The following is a 23,094-nucleotide window of genomic DNA, read 5'->3' as shown; positions in this document are numbered from 1 at the left end:
CAGCAGCAGTTTGGGAGGGRAAATCTGGGGAAGTCCCTTAGGTTGGGGAGGCACAGGCATAAATTTTAAATATTCTCATCTATGAGCAGTGGAACAGAGGTTTTAAAACACATGAACCAAGAAAATTAAAAAGGTAACCAATACGTATAAAAATTTTCACATAAGGAATAGTAGTACTTTCTGTGAACTTATGCTTGGTTTTACTGTGGACTAAACTTCATTTATAAAGAAGCTGTGAGTCTGGTCCTGAGCAGAGCTGAGACTCAGCCCTTGTCAAGGGAGGGAATGATTCATGGAGTACCCGAGATTGCGTTTGATAGAAGAACTGCACCCAGAGGGAAGAAAGGCCAAAGAAACCAAACAAAATACAAATGCAAAGGGAAGAGTTGGTGGTTTGGGGCAGTGGTGAATGCAGAAGGAGGGAGCAGAGGTTACAAATGTATTCAATATTGCACAGCCTGGAAAGTTGGAACTAAAACTTAATACAGACATGCCAAAATGAGAATGGATTGGATAAGCACTCCCAGGCCTACTTCAGAGTTAAATCTTTGCTTCAGAGTTAAATGTCACAGAGTCTTTACATGTTCAGTTCAATAGAACTAAGTATCTTACTCCAAGTTTCTCCTCCATGTTCTTCTATGTGTTAAAGTATACCCCCAAGAATGCATCTAATTGTATAGCTTCTACATACAATCCTGTGTAACTAGTGATTGCTGCATGCACATAATCATTTTGGTTGCTAGTAAGTCATCTTTCTCCCAGTGATTTTTAATTTTTTTTAAGAGCTGAGGAAACCTAATTTTCCCTCCAAAAGGAGACAGGCCTATGTCTAACTTTTCCTTCCAATTGCATGTTGTTGGCAGCTGAGCAAATATTCCTTCTAGTGTAAGACTGAACCCTGAAGCTTTTGGTTCCTATCAAGACTATTCGTTACCTTTCCGCCTGCCAAGCGCGCGGGGGCCGCGCACGCGCCTTGGTGTCGCRCGCCCAGAGCTGCCAGGGAAGTGATCCTGGGCAGCGGCCAGGGAGGCTTTGTCAAGTGGAAAAACTGAGCGCCTTCCCGAGCTCCCGTTTCCAATGGCCCAGATCTAGTGGCAAGGTAAAGCCTTGGGCACGGAGGGTTTCCCTGGGGCGCAGCGCTGCAAGGGCTGGAGGAAACGAGCGGGCGGAGTGAGTTGTGGGCGGGCGGGCAGTCTGCTCTGCTCTCTGCTGCTGCCGAGGTGGCTTTGCGTGCTCTCCTCCAGAAGGGATGTGTCCACTGCAGCTGCTGCTGCTGTGTTCCGTCCCGCGGAGACAGCACCGTTGAGATGTGACSCGTTTCAAAGCCAGAGTTTGGCGCACACAGGGCTGAGCACAGGCTGCTTGTGTCTGTGTTGCTCTGCACTTGCTCTTGCTCAAAATTCCTTTCTCGGGTGCCTCGAGGGGCTGGGGCTGAGGGGGCTTTTTATGTTTCTTCTCCTGCTTAATCTGTTTGTCCCTCTCCCTCTCRTCCCACATCTGAAAGCATTTGTTTATGAAATTATTGCTTTCATTTCGTGGTTACAAACACGTGCTCTTTAAGAAGACGTAAAAATAGCCTGGTAGGTACTGCATGAAACTAGTGCTCCAGCCTGATCTCAGCTTTACTTATGCAGGATGCCAATAGATAGGAAGCCTTAAATTCAAATCTTACCGAGCCAAGCCCCTTTGCAATGTAAAGGAGGGAGAATAACACTTTAATAATTCTTCTGTGATAGTAATAATAATGAAAACAAAGCTTGTTCTGTGTTTTCTGTTGTTTAATTGTTTTATTTTTTATTTATTTTGGTAGCCAAAGGATCAATACATTGAGGAAGAATTGCTCCATCCAGGTGTATGAGCCCTCTGTAATGCTGGATTGGTTGTTTCTTTCAGGTCAAAGCCACTGGACAGGAGCTCTTTCAGCAAGTTTGTGATTTAGTGAAGATTAAAGAGCCTCACTTCTTTGGCCTCAGCATTGTTAAAAGTAAGCAAACCCAGTGCGCAGAGCAAACGACTTGGCAGACTTCCACGGACCCGCTTGTGTATTTACAGTGTGTGCATATGTACACACTGGCCATGCCTGCGGGGAATTTGATTGTAATAAGGTCACAACGTATGTAGATTATGCACAACCTTCTTGGAGCTCCTTTGATCTTTGCTATGTGGGCAGGCGCCTTGGGAGAAGGGGGGATTTTTGCTCTCCTGCTTTGTTCTTGTGTTCTGCCTCTTTGTGGGGTTCTCTTTCTGTGCTGCAGCTAAGGGTCTAGCGAATGTATTTGCCACTTTGAATTCAAACTGCCCATAGTTGAGCAGGAAGAGATTCTTTAAATGACTTGGGAGCCCAATGTGTTACTTCTAAAATCCTAAATAAAGAATGAGGCACTGGGGAGTGGAAATTGAAGTGACTTGAGGATACTAAAGTTGGACAGGGGAGGAAACAGGGTTTTTAAATGCTATGTGGGAAATACGCAACTTAAGTCCGTGGGTYGAAGTCCAGTCTGCCTGGTACTGTGCCCCGGTGTTGACCAAAGGGCAAGTGGTGTTTTAAGGAAGGAGCAAATCAGTGCACCTGGAAAAGAGGGAGTGAGTATAAATGTGAGTGAGTGCACTTGTGTGGTGGCACCTCTCCCCATTCTTAATAATCGGATGTTAACTTATTATTCTCCTTTCCTGCACCTCCAAAAGTGTGGGAGGGACTTCTTTTCCCTCCAAAATACTTAAGTGTTTTAGTATTTACTGTTGCAACTTTAAATACTGATGTCATTGAGATGAGATGTCTTTTATTCTCAAGCCCTCTAAATAAGGTTTCTTTTGCATCCTTACAAATTGTGTGTTAGGGTTGGGGGGGAGAGAAATGAAAATAGCAACAAAAATGTGCAAGTCGCAGTGCTGTGAGATCTGAACTGCAGATCTYGAGGCAGCTCTTCTAGCAAACATTACTTAAAGGCTAAAAGAATTTGGGATTTTCCTTCACTGCTGATTCTTACAAACGTGGAGGGTGAGCTCCAGGATTTTAGATAACCTCTCTGCTTTTCACCTCTCTGCTTTTTTTCCTTGTCAAAATGAAAAGCATTTCAGYGAATAGTTTCAGAAGAGAGCTTGCATTTGCAAGAGGAATCCAATCCTTTTGCAAATGAAGCAAATTAAGGAGTGTACATTAGTGGGAAGCCACACTGGCATGAAGWTTGGGACATGTTGCTCTTCTGGTTTTGCCAGAGATCATCAAGCAAGCTTTGCTGTGTGCTCTGTTACTACTTAAGAGCATTTTTTCTCTTGTTTTTGGCTCAGTGAAAAGACCCTATGACTCTCCCAGGTTCAACCTGACTCCATGGGCTTCAGCAGCTGGGTCTTGTATTGTGGCTACTCCTGCTGGGTCAGTCTTATCTGTGCCCTGCAAGAGTTTTTTTTCCTCTTGTTATCAGAAAATGCGTGCAGTGACATAATTCAGTCTTCCAAAGCAAAACTGATTGTCAGCAGACAAAAACCAGCCAGGTCTCCTTTGTTATTGTAACCTGGATCCCTGTGATCCTGAATCTTGAGCTTCTCCTTTCCTGGGGAAAACCATGCGCAACCCGAACAGACGGAAGTTGTAGATTGGGAAGGAGCAAGCCGGCAGCTTCTGCACTCCACCACGCTCTCCTSTCATGTCCTCTTACCAGTTTTAGTCTGGCTTTCTAGTAAAACCAGACCTCTTTGCTTCAGCTCCCTGTCCGAAGGGTCGCCCTTGTGTTACTGCAGCTCTGGCTGTTCGCTTTGCTGGGCCCACGGAGACCGAGTGYGTCCAAGTCCCGGTTACACGTGTGCCTGGCAGAGCTCGCTGGGTGGTTGTTCCCAGACGACCGTATCTGCAGTTACCTCTTCTGTGCTTCATAACGTGATGTTCATGGGTAGAACATGCTGTCCATTGGTTTTATATTCTGTGGGTATCTATTTTGCCACCTTGTCTTTTAAGGCAGATGACAACAGAATTTCTCCTCAAGTAGCCTCTTATGGTTTGTACATCTCAGTCCTTCCTCGCTACCTGTACCAGAGCCAATCCTTTCTCCTCCCTCCAAATATCTGCTTGGGTAGCTGTATCTYCTTTGTGAAGGAAAAGTGTCCATATGGAAGGCCATGTTATAATGATTTGGTTATCCTGAGCAAGTGTTAAATGCAATATAAGGAAAATGTGTGCAGACACACATCAGCTAGAGAGAATTGCAAGCATTCAGGTGTTCAAAAATTGTGTAATTCTTTGTAGCAGTACTTGCACGATCTTTTCCTAGAACGGCATTTTTTCCTGTATCTGTTTTGGATTATTTCTCCATCAGTATCAGTCCATCATCCAGCCAGGTGCTCTACAGTCTGAGGACCAAAAGGGGTTCGTTTGCTGCTGGCTGAGTAGTGATGGGAATGGTTCTGCAACTGTTCCTGTGCAGAGGAATCTCTTTGGCCACTGTCAGAGACCCAGTGAGTTTCTTGTGGGTGTGCTCTGTTGCCAACTGTAAGATAACAACATAACACTTACAAAGGCCTACTCATTCCTGAGGATTTTTCTCAGTCTTCAGACTGTGAGAGTTTGTAATAGCGGAACTACCATAAATTTTTCGTTACTTCCTTTCATTCTTTCCTCCATATACCCTCTCTCCACCCCATTTGAACAATGCCACAAAGGTGGCTACCTTTGTCACCTCATTCCCTGCTCTTGAGCATCAGGTAGTCCTGCAGAGCAAATATGATGCAGGAATTAAGATTCCTACATCACCAGCATATGGAAGCTCGGGGAACTCCACTTGGAAAAGGAGCACAGAGGCCATTTTGTGCTATAACCAAGAATAAACCTGCTGGCATTCAGGGGAGTTGAACACGTGAGGTCTGTGGTAGGTGCTATGAGGCATTTCGCCTGTTTTTTACTTCAGCTCTCTCCCAATGCCACCATCCTCCTCTTCTGGTCATGGTGCCTTTCCTGTTGCCTGGGATGGATGTTCTTGGAGCAGTGGCATCATCTCCTCTCAGCAGGTAGCAGTGATGGTGCTCTGAGGTTTTTCAGCACCATGAAAAAATTGGGTGCCGTAGCCAGAGACAATTTTTTCCGTCCATTCAAAGCAGTAAAAATGCCTGCTCTATGTAGCTATATGGCTTTGCACTAATTCATGTTTTATTTAAGTCCTAAGCTCCTAGGCTGTCTGAATAGTGATAATATTAAAAGATACTTGATTCAACTAAGTGAGTTAATGGGATGTTCCTGGCTGCCAACTGGGATGGAGTTGTTTCTCGTGGTAGGACTGGTGCATAACTTATCTCTGTGCAATTTCATAGCACTATTAGCCCAAAATGGGCATATGAAGGAAGCAGGTCACTGGAATACACTGTTACTTAGTGATTCTGCAGGAGCTAACCTTTCATAAAGACAAAACAGGGAGGCGCACTGCTTAATATAAAGGCTTTTAAAGTAACTGACTTGCAGCTTATTTCTATGTATTGCAATCAGTATTTTCCATTCCTGAATTCCCTGCRTTGTAGATAATGCCCGTAGCAAATTTGCACAACTCATTGGAACTGTGCCATTTTATTCTGATTGGAGATACCTCCCATTATTTTTTGCAGCAGTGCACATTCAGCATTTGCTTAAATACATCAATGTGCCAGGTTAATTTTATAGAGTGGGAGCCCTTCAATGTTTGCATTTCTGTTGACTGCGTAAGTTGTGGCAAGACTTTTACACTGTGCACTCTTTGCAGTTTATGCAGGGGATCTTGCCAGCAGCAGAGCAGTTTTCCCGTTTCTTGGACGTGCCGGCTGTAGAGCGGGTGCGTTGGGAGCGCGGTGCCGTGGCGGATTCCAGCAGGTCTGGTACCTGGACTGGAACAGGCTGCCCAGGGAGGTTGTGGAGTCTCCTTCTCTGGAGATCTTTAAAACCCGCTTGGATGCAGCCCTGTGCCACGTGCTCTAGGCGACCCTGCGTGTGCAGGGGGTTGGACTCGATGACCTCTGAGGTCCCTTCCAACCTTAACCATTCTGTGATTCTACCTGCACACACTCATGTGGGAGCCCTTCGGGAGCGTTCGATGTGACGCTGCAGCGGCAGCGTGTGGCTCTTGCTGGAGGCATCTCTGCCTGTCCGTGTGCTTTGAGGGCAGCTTCTGCTTTGGTCACTCAACTGAGGCCGGAGGAGTTATGGCAGTTTATACCTGCTGAGGATCTGGTGCTGTTGGGTTCTGCAGGTTAGASGAGTTCTTCCCTGTAAGGGTGACCATCTGTGCGTTTCTTTATAGGCCTTTACATGGCTGTTTTGAGGTGCTACAATTCGATGCCTTCACTCTGGTAAAGAGAAAAATGCTTTCAAATTAGAGAATCTCAGCATCAGACAAAGATCTCTAAGAGCTACCACTAATCCAGTTTAAGAAAAGCAAAACAAACAAACAAACCCACAACCCACTTCCCACATAGTGCTGAGGCAGGAAATAGCTCTCTGTTTTTGCAGACTGGGGCTGCACAGCAGGCTGGCATTCCTGCAATAGTAACTTCATTAGAGCAGGAATGTAGCGGCGCATTCCTGCGCTGAAGGGAGGAYGGGGCAGGATGCTGCTCTGCACGGGGGAGGAGCGGGACCCCAGGGAGAGCTGGTGCCTCGGGATGGGCCCCTGCCCAGCCTGGCGTCCGTGGGGTGGCGACGGGCACCTCTGTCACCGTGCACTGGACCTCACCGTCGTGTTTGGAGCCTCAGCCTTCCCTTTCTGACCAAACTGATACGCACAGAAATTAATAGGGGCTGTGCAGTGTGAGCAACTAATCTCTTTGCTACTGTGGAACTGCTTTGTTGTCCTTTTCACCTCTTCTATCCCAGCACATGTGTTAATAGGATGGCTCGGAGAACATCTCCTGTTTGTGGTCACTGTCTTTCCTCGCAATCTTCCCTAAGCGCCTCTGGGCAAGGGATCATTCCTGACAAACGATGGAGCATGACCCTGCTAACTTGTTGCAAAGGAGAAGGTTCCCTACCCTCTTTACAAGATCACGGATAAAGCTGCAGTATTGACAGAGCCTGGGTGAGACCTTAACCGTATCTGAACCAGTCGGAAATGCTTCTGTGCAGCAGTAACCTGCCATGAGGAGCAGTCAGGGTCTGGCTGCAGGAGCCTGTTATGAGTGAGCACCTTGACTGCTGAGTCCACGAAGGGACCTGTGTCATGCTTGTATTGTCCCCTTCCTATTGGTAGCAGTGTGGCTGTTTCCCCAAAACACACATTTAGTTACTTTTTAGGAAAAGTTTTGTAGAGAGACACTTGTCATTGTACAACAAGGGGCAGGGCAAGTCTGAGGGAGGTGCCAAACCTGTTCATCTGCCTGGCCAGGTTTTATAGCATACTTCTCAAAGCAGCATTTTCTGATCTCAATGGGCATGAAGAAGTAAAGGTGGCTGCTGCCTGTATATCCCTGCCTACCACCCCGCCTGGCACACACAAGCGAAGAGGGAGATGCAAGACAGTCTGTCTGTGATGCTGAATCCTGCCTCTCTCCTTGTCAAAATAGCAAAGCAACCTCTGTATCTCATTGTGTGCAAATCRCTTTCACTCCACTCACTAAAATTCAGGGCTTCTAACAGTGCTGTTAGATACTGTTCTGTATTACATGCCTGGGAGATGTCAAATAAAGCAGCAAGTAGAAATGTAGATGTATTAATGTTACAGCTTTGATCAGTACACTGCAAGAAAGACCATAAATGAGGAAATATGATTTTTTTAAGGGRCTGTGTCCTCTTTATTTGTTACTGATATTTTGCACAAGACCATGTGTTATTGTGCATGGAACCATGGATTCTGGCTAGCACCAGATTTGATTTCTATTACCTGAGGGGGAAGGGKTTGGAAGTGATGTGCGGGAGGTTGCTTTGCTTGTATAAAAGCTCGCCTAAAAAGATTTTTTTTCCCATATTTGCACCTGTAAGGAGTTTTGATGTTCTGGGAAGACGACATTGTGACTTAACTCACTTGAGTATCTCTTCTAATGCTAGTCCATGCCAGTCCTTCATGTGCATTAGAAACACAAGTGTAAACTTTCCTTCATTTGCAGTTTGCATTAGGGTAGTTTCACTTCTGTTCTCACRTTCTAGCTCATCTCTCTGAGTTTGGTGCAGCGAGGTTTCCTCTCATGCTATTGAAGCCAGTGTACCTGCTGCAGCCCGAGTGCCCACTCTTTCTCTTGCCCTCTCCAGTCTGCAGTTCAGCTTTTGTTTTAGAATGCATTGTTTGCAAACAGCAGGTATGTTTCTAAGTACTTCATGAATAAGGATTTTTGCTTCTTTAATATTAAATGCTTTTCCCTCCTGTCTTTCAGATAATGAATATGTTTTTATAGACCTGGAGCAGAAGCTTAGCAAATACTTTTCAAAGGAATGGAAGAAAGAGACAAGCAAAGTAAGACAGGTGTTTAATTTCAGAAGATACTGCATTGGGTTTGGTTTGTRCAATAAAGTGGAAGCTCTTAAAATAAGATCCGTTAAGTATTTCTTGAATGCGGTTTGCAGGAATTTCTTCAGTAGCAAGGTTACTTGACTTGCCGGACGTGGTTAATATGCTGAGTTACAAGTAGCTATAGTAGCATCTTCTAGTAGCATTTTGCCTAGTCAGTGGTAGTCATGTGGTTGTTGCTTAMTTGGTGCAGCAGGGGAGAAGGTCAGTCAGTCTTCCATTTGAATGACATCCCGTCTATGCAAATCTGGAGACATCCAGTTGTGCATGAGCAAAACAGGCTAAATGACCTTTTGGGACGTGAGCCATCCTGCTAGACATGAGCTGAGCCTGGCTTTCTTCTAGCAAGCRTCTTAAACATGAGCCAAGCATCAATGTATCCCATCAGTCTGTGGCAGTAGGAAACTGAATAACTAAACAGTAGCACTGCCAAAGAAAAAGACAACCAGCATCACGCTCGTGAGCCTCGGTCTCTGGCAGTGAAGGCTGATGTGTTACTCTCGCAGCARTGCGTGAATCCCTTGTTGTATAATGTGGTTATATGATCTCTGAGCAGAAATAATAGCGTTAGCTCTAGGTGTGTTCTGGAAATGGGGCAGCRGTGCAAGCGTGGCAGGCTGCCTGGGCTGCTTGCCTGGTGCTTTCAGGAGGGTTATATTCGACTTGCTGGGTTCAGCATTAATGTGCCTGCAGAGCTGCCAGGTGCTGAGCTAAGTAATGTTGAGCTAAGCTGGGTATCCCCAAGCTATTGAGACTCCTGTATATCTACTTATCCTCCCAGTTGAAATTCTCCTGCTCTCCACAGGATGTTTTGCCATTCGTCCTGTCTGTATGTGTTGTAATGCTTCATTGATGGGAGATGATCAGATTCCCCCAAACCCTGCTGAACAGCTAAGCATGGAGAAGGAAAATATTACAGGGAATGAGCATGGGAAGGGGAGTGTTACRAGAAAGTGATGATTTGTTTTGTTTTTTAACATGCCTTCTGCCTCTCCTCTAGGGAACAGAGAAATTTAGCCCACCTTTTGTGGCATTTTTCAGAGTGCAATACTATGTTGAAAATGGAAGGGTGATAAGGTAAGTTCCTTTCTGCATTTGTTACCTGTGTTCTAAATTACTCATTGTGTTCCTAAAGCAGGAAAAATCACGTTTATTTTGGTGAGCTCATCTCTGTGTGAGGACCCAAAAAGTAGTTTATGGACATTTGCCCAAATGGTTCTGCCAGTACATTCTCTGGAAAAATAATAAAACCAACATTCAAGTGATGTCTTTTAGGTAATTGTTTAGGATTTTATTTTCTCCGCAGTACATTGTTTTGAACCTAGCCCCCTTTTTTAATTTTATTTTGATTTTACATCTAAGTAACTTGACRATTGTAGTTACTGGATATTTTGGGTTTGCCAGACAGAAATTCTGTATTCTTTTTATATATGATTCTACCTGTTGCTTCTTTGGGCTACTAATATGGCAGCTTGATTTCTTTTTTAAGGTCATCTCAGATGATCTTACTGCAGCCAGGAGTCTCCTTGTTATTCCTAGGAGAATTCTAAACACTTCCTTCTCTGTGTCTAGAGAACAAGTTGAATGGTGACAGTATTCAAATACCTTTAACAACCTTTTGGTAACACCTACAGTGTGACAAACATGAAATATACAAAAAATTGTTATCTGTGCTCTAGAACACCTAATTTTTTTGGCTTTCTTTTGTATCTGAGCAGTTCTGTGTGACCTGCTCCTCAAAATGAAAGGACAACTGGAAGCAGACAAAAGAAAGAGTTTCATAAGTTAGGATTTTGTGTGCGAGTGGGATCCATTCACATGGAATATGAAGTGCAGTCAGCACAATCACTCTTGCTGCACCGATGAGTTAAAATCTGTCAGGTGTTTGTTTTTATTAAGAACTGAGARTATTCACGTGAATTAAGATAAAGCATTATTTTATTATTTTGGCATTTGTCATCATCTAAAACGAAGTTTATTGTTTTTCTCTCTTTTTCTTTTTTCCCCTGCACAGTCTGTCTTTTTGAATGTAGGGGAGTTTTCTGGAGTCTGTTTATTTTTAGGTGTTTTTCATTTAGTTTAGCCCTTTGGTGCAAAGACAGCRTAGCCCGGCATTCTGTACCCCTTCATACCCATTTGCACTAGTAATTTAATCGGAGAGGTTTCTGGAGCCATGCACAGTTAGGTATGTGACACCTTTCAAGCTCCATGCACGCACCAGTACAAGAAGTTTCAGAGTGCAGCATTCCAGCTATGTGAAGCTGTCAGTGCCCTGCTTCCCTTGTGCCCCCCTAATGGGGCTCGTGTGCACTATTAATGGCATTTAGCAGTTAGCATTATTAAGCCATCCCTGGTTAGAGGCTCAAGGAAAGGGACAGAAGGAAGCCCAAGGCTCCCGTCTCTTTTGATCTACCTTGCAGGAACTGGCAGCTGAAAAGCACCTTGAGCCTAAGGCAAGGTGAAATGAAAAAGCAGTGCCAGCTTTAGAGGGGAAAGGCAGGCAGGTGTGTAAGAAGCAAGACGGATTCAAGGTGGTTGATTCTTATGACAGTGCTACAATCTTTCCAGAAAAAAACAAAGTGCCTGATGGTAGTCAGTCTCTGGAACAGGTGTGATAGGATTATCTTTCATCTACCCTCTGCCTTAAATACTTATATCTTTTGCTCYTACAGACAGAGGCTATCACTTCCCATGTCTGTTCAGAGCCTGGAGTGAGGATGCATTGATCTTGGCTTGAGGCTGTCTGAAAGTGCCTAGTTGTGGTGACAATGGCACACATCAGAGTATCAAAGTTTAATTACTTCTTTTGCATGAATTTGAGAGACCTCTTCTGAGCCTGACCTTTTTCATCTTGCTCAAGRAAATCTCTTTCTGTGTCTTGCAGTGACAAGGTGGCAAGGCAGCTCTACTACTGCCATCTCAAGGAGCAGGTCCTGAGGTCTCGGTGCAACCACAAAGAAGAGATCTACTTCCTCCTGGCTGCCTACAGCTTGCAGGCAGACTTGGGCAACTACAAGGAGGAAGTCCATGCTGGCAAATATTTTGAACCCCAAGCTTATTTCCCACAATGGGTAAGTCTGAGAGGTATCTTTCTGTCAGTAGTTTGTGTAGACAGCAGGAGCTATGGAAAGGTGACACCTGATTGTGCCGCACAACCTCCCTGGGCTCCCGTTGCAAAGGATGGGCAGAGCTTTGCCCGGATTCTCCAAAGCTGCATCCTCTCTCTTCGCTGAATGTAGCTGCCCAGGCCTCCTGGGTTCCTCCTGAGCAAGGTGGACAGTCCATGCTCTCCTCAGAGAGGAAATGTGTTGGTGTCAAATGAATGACTCTGACAACAAAGCTGGTTTTGTTTAAATCTCTGTGACTTAAAGGGTTGTATGTATGGTATTGGCAAGATCTGCACAGCCTAAGATCTATAGAAAACCTCAGGGCCATGAAGCTAAGTAAATTTCTCTTTGGTCTTAGCTCTTTAATGTTTACCTGTTGGAAAGCTAGATCCAAATCCTCAGGGGTAGTACTGCGTTAAAGTGCCTTTGGTGCTTGCTTTGCCATTTATATAGGGCCTGGTTGTAGAAAGAGAAAAGGGAAGGGCCTGGAAATATATGTTTTTTCATGTTGGTTTATAATCATGTGCATGTTAGTGTGCCCTCAAAMAGCAGCAAACAGCTTAGTGGGCCAAGAGTCGGTTTAGTCACTGGACCAGTGCAAATTTGCTGTGACTCAAAAGTTTTAAAAAGTAGTCTCTGAGAACTGCAAATTCACTACAAGTCTGTTCTTGTAGTGAAAAGGTCAAGAAACTTGTCTGTAAGTACTTCAATGACCATGAAAACCGAAGGAGAAACTAGGTTTGTTATGGACAGTGGATCAGTGGTGACCGCTCAATGTCATCTGCTGATGAAGGATATTTCCCTGGAACCAGACAGACTGTCCTGCCACCCAACTTAGTTTTTGAGCTCCCTTCTCTGCTCAGAGAAGTGCAGCTGGGACCTTGGGATAGCAGTGGTGTTAGTGCAGCTGGGACCTTGGGATAGCTGCCAAAAAGCCTGGATTCTCTGGTGATTGGATGTGTGCCCCTGCAAGTCTGCCCTGCAGGGCGGTGCAGGGAGAAAGTTCAGAGCAGTAGACAGACTGTGTCAGGGAAGCAAAGCTGGCACAGACTCTTGCATGAGTCCTAGCCCACCTGCTTTGCTATGCAGAAATGTTCCTTTCTCTGGCACACCAGGCCTTCATCCCGTGCCTCTCCTAGTTATCGAGTGCCTGGCACTAGGTAGTTTACAAAGGTCTGGAAAAGATGGGTGTGATGTGCACTGTTTATGGGGCAGTTAGAAATCTTATCGCAGAGCCTTGCTCATCTGGCAAACACTGCAAATGCTGAGGCACAGCCAAGCTCGCCTGCGCTCAGCCACAGCCCTAAGCCAACACGTGGGTGCCTTATCATTACAAAGAGCAGAACCTGGCAGTAATGGGGACGCTTCTCTCCCTGCCCCCAGGCTGCGGTGGGGAGACAGTGGGAGATCTCCGCAACACCAACACGTGCRTGAGATCATTTAGCCGAGGGCTGCTGCAAGCCAAGCCTTGTGCCAAGCCTTGTGCGAGGGGGCAGACAGAGCTGCCCCAAGCGGGCAGCCCAGCTCAGGGCTGGGGAGCTGCTGCTGCTCTTGGTGCTCGTGCTGCGAAGCCGATTGCATCAACGTGGTTCTTGAGAGAGCCCAGCCTTCCTTGTTRGGAGGACAAGTAGCCATGTGAACCAGCCTGCCGGGAAGGGCAGGGATGTTACAGGATGGATGAAACAAGGGGCTTCACTCAATGGAAGGGGAAACTGATTGATGAAGTTTTGATATTGCAAGCTAGGAGAGACTGCTCKTGGCAGGGTGTTCTCAGGTACTTGATGGGGTCTAGTTTATGAATAGAAATATTCATAATTAGTTTATGTTCAAAATAGTTTACGAATACAAWCCAGCCAAAATGCCCCTTGTTTCTCACTGCTGCTCCCAGTCTAGAAAGGACCTCTGTGGTGCAGAAGGAGTCTGGGCTGCACTGCAGTGTTGTAGAGACCACGTGCAACCAGAGGTGGCTGCTTGCAGGACAAGAGTTAAARGTCCAGTGCAGGATTTCTTGCTGCTTAAGGAAGCCATGTGTCTGCCAACTGCTCTAGATGGGTACAAAATACCTTGAGGTAGTGTTTTGGCCTCTTTTGAGGATGAGAATGCTAAGTAGGCATAATGTTCTTCTGGTCTTAAAAATAAAACCCTAACCACCTTGCATTTCTGTAGCATTTGAGGAWGTTGCTGCTGATTGTGGTGGCATTCAGAGCAATATCTTTTTATCTTCCCATGTTTTTAAGCTTAAGAATAAAAAGAGTGGACACAATCCCCATAGCCAATCTGTTATGGTTTTGGCATCTRGGAGTCAGCCTGGAGACATCGCTACCATCTGGGCTGCTTTGAATGCTTTTTCTCCAGGGAGGTAGGGGTGAACTTGAACTAACTTCTTGAGAGAAGATATGAACCTCCTCCAGCTCCAGTCTAGCCCTTGCTGTTGATCACAACTACCTCCCATGGGGATTACTGAAGAGTTGCTGACTTGTCTGTTTCCCTTGTGGTTTAGATAATTGCAAAGAGGGGGAGTGACTACATCTTGAAACATGCCCCTGAGATGCACCGAGAACAGCAAGGCATGACCGCTAAGGACGCAGTGCTGAAGTTCATTAAGGAGTCCTGCCTGTTGGAAGATGTGCCTGTCCACTTCTACAGGCTGCAGAAGGTTAAAAAAAATGCTTCCTATTTTAAACTTTCCTCACTCTTTTAAATGGGTACACTTTGTATTTTTCATGTTGTTTATTTGTTGCTACTGGTACTGAAAGACTCTAATTTTCAGCCTTTTCTTACTCAAGATTGTTGAATGCACATTATGTGCTAAGAGAGTTTAGGGASAGAAATAGGACTAAAGAGATGTTTTCTGTTTCGCTTAGGTGAGTGAAACCTGCTCATGCAATTAGGATTTGCATGGAACTTTTTCCAAAAGGAAATAGCCCACTTTCAGACTTAGAGTTAGGCTCTTTAGCTGTTTCTACTTGGTCAGCATCTTGTGTGGGAGGTATATGTGTCCTTTGACCAGATCTCAAAACTCTACTTAGCACAGAAGCACAGAAAAGAGTCTCATGTCCTCTGGAGGAAATAAGTTCTGGTTTGGTCTCTAATCCAATGTTAGTTTAAATTCYTCACAAACCGTAGCTTCCTTTTCTTTGTCTTTGATACTAATGCTATTAATGATGCAGTCATAAGAGAGTGTGGGTTACACTTGAAGGCTAAAAGAAATCCAGCTGGCAGGACATGATACAATTTATGTCTGAAGGCACTAAGGGCGTGAAATTGGTTGCCCTTAATACCCAGATTCCTGACTTGAACTTATTTTATGCATTGTTAACTCCTTTGTGTGTTGTTGAATTCACAATGTACTTTTCTACCTGCTGTTTAGCATGCAGGAATATTGTGGCTAGATCTGTTCCTCCTTTGTGATACCTGCGTCGCAGAGCTCCTGATCAGATGCACAGAGGTGCTGGGGTGAAGGCTTCAGTGCCACTGCTTTGGCTGCCCTAAGATTTCAGGAGCTGTCACCTTGTTTCAAACCATCCTTATGTCTCCTGGGATTGGGGAGTCTGGGGAAAAAAAAACCTGACTGCCCTAAGCTCTGCATTTTTCCTCCAGAGCAGATGTATTATGAAAGCTCTTTACCTTTGGAAGACAGAAACTATTTCTTAGTCACTTTAAAATAGACTTCTACTGGAAATGGGTAGTAAGAGTAGGTAGAAGGTGAGATAAATGTGATGCCTTGACAAGACAGATGAGGAGAGAAAATTCCAGTGTGAAGTTTGATGTCTTTGACTCCCAAAACTTACTCCTCAGTAATCTTCTTCCTCCTTTTCTTCCTATCATGACAGCAGAAATGAGCAAGCTTGGGATTTTCCTTTTTTTTTTTTTTTTTTTTTTTTTTTTTTCCCCCTCTCTCTTTTCTTTTTTGGGTAGGGAGTGTGAAGAGGGAAGGAGGGTGGTCTTCAAGCAAAACAATGTCCTTATCAGAGAGCAATTATGTTATATCAAGGTACAGCATGAGGAAAAACAAGTCAGTTTCCCTGCTAAGCCTGGAGTATTTTAAACCATTCACTGCCTCCAGTGAGATCAAAAGGTTAAAAAGAAGGTCCCCATAACCACCGCSCTCCTGCCTGGTGAACATCTGTGGTCCAGCAAGTACCTGGGTGGGATCAGGTACGCTGTGGCAGGGGGACAGAGATCCTTCTATTTTGGGCTCTCTGTCTCCTGGAGAACCATCAGGGTTCATGGGGACAGCAGCACATGGCCCTAAGAGGGAACGTTCCACAAATTATCTCTGAGCAGCAACTGCCCGTGCGTTCAAAGCTGCAGGATTCCCTGTGCAGGGTAGTCTGGAGTGCTGTCTGTTTCCTATTGGTGAAATGCTTCATACCCACAACGTGGGGGATACTTAGGTGTTTCTTGCTGCAGAGATTTTTTTTTTTCCACGGCCAAAAAGACAATGTGCTTTTTAGAAGCATAATGAAAAGTAAACGAGCAGGATAAAATGTTGGTGACAGTTGCCTGGTGAGCAGTCCTGCTACCTCTCCTGCAGTAGGTGCCAGAGCAGGAGTGTGGTCTTTGTAGATTAACCTTTGACTCCAGGCTCTTCTGTTCTCTTAGGATAAGAAGGAGGACCGCCCGACAGTTATCCTGGGCCTGACCCTTAGAGGAATGCACATCTATCAGGTAACAGGCTGCCCTGAAAGCCTCCTGGTGCCGTGCTCAACTCTGCGGCCCTCCTGCGCTCCCCCGTCACAGCTCCGCGGCCTGCAGAGCCAGGCTCCGCATATCTCGCGTTCCCAAGTGTCTGCAAATTCCTTGCACATCCCTGGCTCCACCCTGTAGCTGTCAATCCCTGTGTCACTCCAAGTTTGATGTGTTGCAGGAGGTGAATCACGTTCGTCAGCTGCTCTACGACTTTCCCTGGTCGCACATCGGGAAGCTGGCGTTTCTGGTGAGTACGACAGAATGGAGGCCATCTGGCCCCGGTCCATCAACCCGGGACCTGGCGTGGCTGCTGGCCTCCCCAAATTGCCTTCTCAAATTCTATTGCTCGTGTGCACGAGATTGCAGCCTTCTCCGTTAGTTACATGACTGAAGAACTGTTCTTGCTCACGGCTCTGGTATTGCTATTTCCCCTACTCTACGCAGGGGAAAAAATTTGAGATCCAGCCAGATGGTTTGCCCTCTGCACGGAAGCTGGTTTACTACACAGGCTGCCCCTTCAGGTCACGGCACTTGCTGCAGCTCCTCAGCAACAGCCACCGGCTCTTTCTGAATATCCAGCCGGTGTTGAAGCAAATCCAAAAACTGGAGGAGGCTGAAGGTATGTGACAGGAGAGCAGGTGATAACAGTGAAAGTGTGGCATGTTAGTCTTTCCCTGTGGTCTTGCAGAGGCTGCTCTCTAACTGGTGGTATTTCTGCCTTAACAGAAGACAGTGAGAACAGAGGTCTTAGATTGATCTTYCGTTTAGTTCCTCCCTTTAAGAGGAGTTCTCTGTTCTCTGGGTTGTCACATTTTTGCACATTTGACACATGCCCCTGAGATAAAGTAATCTCAGATAAAAAGCTTTCAGTTGAGATAAGATCTTGCTTTGTTCAAGGAGCAGTGCAAGTTGTGAGCCTGTGTCTTTGTGTGCCCCTTTACTAAACAGTGTTTGCARTTTAGTCTGTAATGTCCACCAGTTTGGTGCCAGAAGCAGTCAGAGAGCAGATAAGGGCTCCCAGAACTTCTCTGATGGGATCMCCTTCATAGGGATGATGTTTGAACTTTGAGAGTCCCTGGTATCCCTCTAAGGAKACTTCAATCGTTGCATCCCATCCCTGTGTGTTTTCTTTCCCTCTCTCTCCTCTGTGGGACCCTGGCTCTTGTGTAAACTTCTCAGTTTGCCTTCCCCCAATCCCTGTTTCCAGATGCATTGCATAAATCCTATCTTGGAGGATTTCTGKTTTTTTTTGTTTTGTTTTGTTTTKTTTTTTGGTAGCCTTCTTYTGACTGCTGTGTGTACCAGTTCTTTATTGGCTATGCTTCCCTGCATTCTCCATTAATGTGTTCTCCATCTTCTGGGCTTGTAAGACTTTTATCCGTAGCTTTAAGTCCATCAGGAAGTAGAAGTTAATAGAAGCCAGCCAGTAGTAATTCCTCTTGTATGAGGAGGTAGCCTGTTCCATGCAAGGAGAAATCGGGAGGAAAGCTTCACCCTTAGCCCAGCAGTGAGTGCCAGCAAGGCAGCCCCTGCAGCGGGTCTCTTCTTGGCTGTCTCCACACATCAGTGGCCTTTTAGAGGGACGGTCAGTGTGCTGTTTTAAACACTGAGAACTTATCCAGAATTATGCAGTTAACTCGTGTCTTGTCCCACCTTTATTCTGTAAGCTAATATTTTCTACACCATAACTGTCTATACCTGCCTGTTCTAGTTCATGAGACACTGGATTTACTGTATCTATGCAGACTGTAAGTCTGTTAATATCCAGCTGGGCATCCAGGTATCTGAGCGAACAGAATGCAGAATTCCCTGTCTTTGTTCAGTAACTGCAGTAATTGTTTCCTAATTGCCAAGTTTTGCCAGTGTCAGAATTTACTCTTTTTTGCTACCATTCCTTCTGTCTCGCTTAGCYTCCCTTGGTTTCCTTTGTCTTTCTTAGAGAAGAAGCGCTATCGGGAGTCCTACATCAGTGACACGTTAGACATGGACCTGGACCCATCGGACAAGAACTCGCGGGGCAGTGGGAGCAGCGGCGGGAGCCAGAGGAACAACCGTCTCTCGCGCCAGTCCACGGGAAGTCACGGCAGCTCCCACACGTCGGGCATCGAGGCTGACTCCAGGCACCGGGTATCTGTGGAAATGTCGGTGGATGAGCCCTTCAGCATTGATAGGATACACAGGAAAGAAAAGTCCTGCAGCTCAACCATCAGCTACGGTAGCTCTGGCATTGACAGTGGCAGCAAAGGGAGGGCTGAAGATGACTCTCAAGATGATGGTAAGGAATTTGGAGATGTAGGACAACTTTTAAGAATGTTGCTGTCTTCTGTAGGAGCATGGGGAGTAAGAGAATGTGAAGCATCCTAGAGCAGAAGTGTAATGCTAACCCTTCTCCTGTGGCTCTTTCCTGCTAGAGCTTGAGCTGGCAGTAGATGAGCCTGAGGAGGTACCTGTAGATGAGCCTTTAGAGGGAGACCAGTTAGAGGAGGCCACTGTGGGAGAATCTGTTGGTTCCCTTCGTCTAGATGCTGCTAGCTGCCAAGGTGAGATGGCTTTCTGCTATTGCTGAGTGCTTTTCTGCATCTAAGAAAGCTCTATCTTCACTGCTGTACTACAACTAGATTTTAAGCCAGCTCTTCTGGAGGTTAAAGGCTTGCATCCTGTACTGTAGTGCTCCTCTCCTGTTTGCTCCTCAAGGTCTCCTTTTTCCAAATTTAAAATGTTTTATTTATATTTAGTTGATGACAAAAAAAAAAAAAAAAAAAAGAGGCAAACCTTTGGTAGTGAAGGAATTTAAAATCTTACCACAAAACAGCTAAAGGGTTCAGGTTGCTAATTAATGGCACAGGTTAATGGGCCAGGACAGGAATTACAGGTGAAGTCCTGTGGCTCATTTTACAGGGAAGGCTGCACAATAGGCTCACACAGAACTTGTCTGGTCTTACAGCATGTGAATGACATGTAGTGAGGTGAGTGCATGTGGTTAAGCTGTTGAAAAGTTGTGGGTTTGCAGGGGGAGCAGAGTCTAACTTTGGTTCTTAAGGGCAAAGAAGTACTTGTTAGTCAAACTCACAGGGCACTGAGGCTGCTAGTGGATGTATATGAGAACGAGTTATAGTAATAGAATATTGCTGCTTCAAGGTAGCTTATGAGAATGACTTCTGCAGTAGCCAACAAAACTCAAACTTGTCTCTTTGTTTCCTCCCTTTGCAGCTATTAATCAGGAATCACTGTCTGTGGTGCAAGTTACACTAATAAAAATGAGAGGTCAAAGYGTGGAATCTCTTCATCAGGTAAGGAGAGATGCTTGGCAGGAGGGCTTGTGTGTGGGCATTCAACCAGTTTCCAGTGTGATGGAGACAGCTGTAAATCAGGTGAACTTGGTTGGTCTGGATTTAACTGACTTAAAGAGGGTAACTGAAAACAGCTGTTTGCCAGCTAACCCTATCAGGGATAGGGTAACAGCAGCGTTTGAGTGCATAAAAGCATAAAGAAGTTTGGAGCGATCAGCATGGAAACCAGCAGTAGCAAAYCAGCTATTTATTCCTTTAGGCTTCCAGAGAGGAAATGTAGAGTAGGCCAACATTTTCTGTGCAACGTAGAGCCAAGACCATCCATGCTTTGGTGCATGTGTTCCAAAGTTGATCCACTTTCCTGTTCCTGAAGCTAGAAGGAGCTCCCACTGGAGCAAAACCAGACGCTCAAGTTATAGTAATTAGAACTTGTGTGATTATACTGTGTGTGCTGGGCTCTTTGTTGTCAACATCTTATTTTTATCAAACCCTTGCAAAAAGGCAACCATGTTTGGTAAAATATGTTATATCATAGATTATGTTGTGTGGATTTCTTTTTTTTAAGCCAAACATTATTACTTTTCAAACTGGAGCTGTACACACAGGGGTAGATATATTTTTAAATGGCTCTATTGTTTCTTCTGTCCTGGAATCCAAATCAGCCTTTATCGGCTCAAAGGATTTAAAAAAAAAATCAACTCCTCCTTTTTTGCTTTACTCCAAGTTCTTTTCTGATCAAAAACTTCAGTCACTTAAGATTTTTTTTTCCTCTTATGCCTCCTAGTGGACCCAGTCAAGAATGATAACGAATTTTTACTTGGCACTTAACAGGCTATTTAACTTTGTAATTGTTGGTTTATCTTCTCCCCAAAGATGAATGCTGTGTAATACAAACCCCAATGAACTTATTTCTGTATTTCAGTGGAAAGAACTGAAATGTGCAGGGCAGAGAGCGAACATCCTGCTTTTAAAGTGTATGTTTTTTTTTTAAGTAGTAACTAAAAACTACAGGACTGTGTTTCTTGCTGTTGGCTGGACCAGACAGTGTCTGTCTGCTCCTGAGAGCACAGTTAGCCAGCATAGGGTTATAGGGTTTCATCAGAGTGTGGTGGTGGGTTTTTTTTTTTTTTTAATTAAAAGCCAGAATGGAAGAGTAGCAGGACTGAGAGGCAGTTTTCTGTATTGCTTACAGGAGTTTTTCAGTTTAAACGTTGTATTTTTGAAATCGGCCTTAAAATTAGCACATGAAAGCTAATTGTCAAGAGGAAGAACAAGAACAACTAGCTGAGAAAGCTGGAAATTTTTCAGGTGTAATTCCTCCATAGAAGTGAAGCTGCTACAGCTCGTGTACAACAAAGTTTGCATCCGAGAATTACTGTTGGTTCCATGCCTGTTTTCTTCATTTCTAAATGCTATGTAGATAGAACTGTATGTGGCCCTTGGTGAATGCTGTACATCTTAACCTGTTTATTTGCATCGTTCCTATCTCGACTTCTTTCTGCTCATCTAGTATGTTCAGGCACTTGGGATTTCTTTGTTGCATTTTGGTTTTTTAAACATATACTTCACTCATGACTGAGGCTGACACCTGTACCAAGAAGTGTCAGTTCATTAGATCTATTAGATCAAGTATTTCATCCACACTATTGGATGCTGAGGACACAGTGTACAAAGATCAGCATCTGGCTCAACACAGCAAGGCAGCAGAGTGTACTTGTAATTTTTTTTAATGGTTCACAATTTCTTCATTAAGCAGTGCCTTTCAGAAGGCCAACAGGGTGATTTGAAGGAATGGGAGAACAGTTTTGGAAAGCGTGAGCTTGCRCAGCCAGCATGCTAGGCTGTGTCTGAGCTCATCGCTGCTGTTCACGCGTGTCCCGCTAACCTGGCAGGTCCGAGCGCCCAGGGGCAGGAGCGGCAGCGAGCAGCACAGCCAGAGCCTGGACGACGTCCGCCTGTACAAGCGGCGGCACCGGCCGCTGGGCGCCGCGCTCTCGTCGGACACGTCGCACAGCTACACGTTCGGCTGCGCCCTGGAGGACAAGCTGGCTCTCTACGGCTGCGTCTACTCCACGGCGGACTGCAAAACCAAGTCTGCCCTTTACGGGAAGCGCTCCATGAACTGCCTCTCCTTGGATCTCCTGGGAGAGGACCAGCTCCCGGAGGAGTTTGTGGTGTAATGAGAGTGGAGCTTTTCCACATGAGGGAATGGCTCATGGTGGAAACAGAAGTGATTATATATACCTCATTAACAGGCGGGATGTCAGTCTGSCTCTTGCAGGAGGCTCTAAGTAGCTTTGTTACTCAGCTCCGCAAGCAGTAAGTGACATCGCTTCTGCAGACCTGACTACAGGGCAAATTAACTGGAGTGCAGCACTTAATTTGGCATTTGAAGCGTCTGCTGAGAAGAAAATGGAAGCAGCCTGCACCATTAGCAGTGACATATCTGATGTCAAACCCTCCAAAAGTGGACCAGAACTGATACTGACTTGTTAAAGAAAACACTATCAATATTGATTTATCGGAAAGAAAGGAAACAGTCCATGTCAGTTTAGCTTTCTGCCTTTATGCTATGATCCATTTATGTTAATGCTACCACACAAATACATTTGTTGCCTTGAGTTCGTGCAGCTTCAACACTGCCAACAGCTGTGAGGACAAAATATACCCCGAGTTTATCAGGAGGTGGGTATGGAAAAGTTCAGTCTCTTCTCTTTGTAATGAACAAAAGTTGCCCATTTGCTCTGCTAGGCACAAGACTCTACTGTGACCTTGTTTCTAGTTGTTTTTCTTTTAAGCATCCAGCCAAATRCAGTGTGAGGTTTCTGTTTTACCTTCTCTCTTTTTTAATTTTCCATTTTTTTTAATGTGGGAAATAACTGCCTACTACTGCCTTCCATGATTAGATTGSTATCTCTCCTATATCCTAGGAGAGATGGGGAAGAGGAGAAAACAAGTGACCTGTKTTTTCCTCAGAAAGAGCCAAGATGATGGTGCCGGTTGACTGGCTCTTGACCATGGGAGTGTGACTGGAAGATTTGTCCAAGCATGATCACTCCTTACTTTGAATCACACTTTATGTTGTTTATTTTTAATAAATCTGTTCCTTAAAAATTGTTACCCTTTGCTTTGGAGGCAAGTCTCACCWGGAGAAAGTTGCTTTGGAAGGACAAATCAGGTGGTTGTTGGTGACTTTGTCTCGTTTAGTCCTGGATAATGTGTGCAAGCGTGAGTGTTGCTGCAGGGCCTGCGATGGTGGAAGTGCAGTGGGGTTGTGCACCAAGACAAGAGAATGTGCATCATGACTGAGTCCTATGGAGCTGAGTATACTGGCTCTCACTGATGCAATAGCTATGATTATGCTGTTTGATTAAAGCATTTGTTCGGTAAGAAAAGCATCTTGTTACTTTCTAGAAGCCAAATAAATGAGCATTTATTTGATTTGCTTCTCTACCCCCTCCTTCTCCTCTCCCTTCTTCCCAAGTTGATTCCCAGCATTTTTTTTCCCCATTATTTCAAACACAGCCAAAAATGCTGTTAGAAAATACTGAAGAT

General features: G+C 45.1%; 1 protein-coding gene across 4 annotated transcripts in view; it reads left to right on the top strand.

The window, feature by feature from the left end:
• Positions 1-22,459, top strand: part of FRMD1 (FERM domain containing 1) — a 36,570-nt gene extending 14,111 nt beyond the window's left edge. For 3 of the 4 annotated variants that reach the window (XM_026037387.1, XM_026037386.1, XM_026037385.1), the window contains exons 3-14: positions 1,894-1,984; positions 8,317-8,396; positions 9,451-9,527; positions 11,335-11,521; positions 14,058-14,213; positions 16,163-16,228; positions 16,428-16,496; positions 16,694-16,868; positions 18,189-18,524; positions 18,661-18,789; positions 19,460-19,539; positions 21,432-22,459. In XM_026037387.1, coding sequence (XP_025893172.1) covers positions 1,894-1,984; positions 8,317-8,396; positions 9,451-9,527; positions 11,335-11,521; positions 14,058-14,213; positions 16,163-16,228; positions 16,428-16,496; positions 16,694-16,868; positions 18,189-18,524; positions 18,661-18,789; positions 19,460-19,539; positions 21,432-21,719 — 1,734 coding nt within the window. In that variant the 3' untranslated portion in view covers positions 21,720-22,459. The remainder of the gene's footprint in view (positions 1-1,893; positions 1,985-8,316; positions 8,397-9,450; positions 9,528-11,334; positions 11,522-14,057; positions 14,214-16,162; positions 16,229-16,427; positions 16,497-16,693; positions 16,869-18,188; positions 18,525-18,660; positions 18,790-19,459; positions 19,540-21,431) is intronic. The other variant, XM_026037388.1, reaches the window with a different exon arrangement.
• The last annotated feature ends 635 nt before the right edge of the window (positions 22,460-23,094 follow it).

Source organism: Nothoprocta perdicaria, unplaced genomic scaffold (assembly GCF_003342845.1).
Source record: "Nothoprocta perdicaria isolate Ctin4 unplaced genomic scaffold, notPer1 scaffold_197, whole genome shotgun sequence".
NCBI classification, from domain to species: Eukaryota; Metazoa; Chordata; class Aves; order Tinamiformes; family Tinamidae; genus Nothoprocta; species Nothoprocta perdicaria.
The sequence above is the reverse complement of the archived record's forward strand: the minus strand, read 5'-3'. Positions and strand labels throughout refer to the sequence as shown.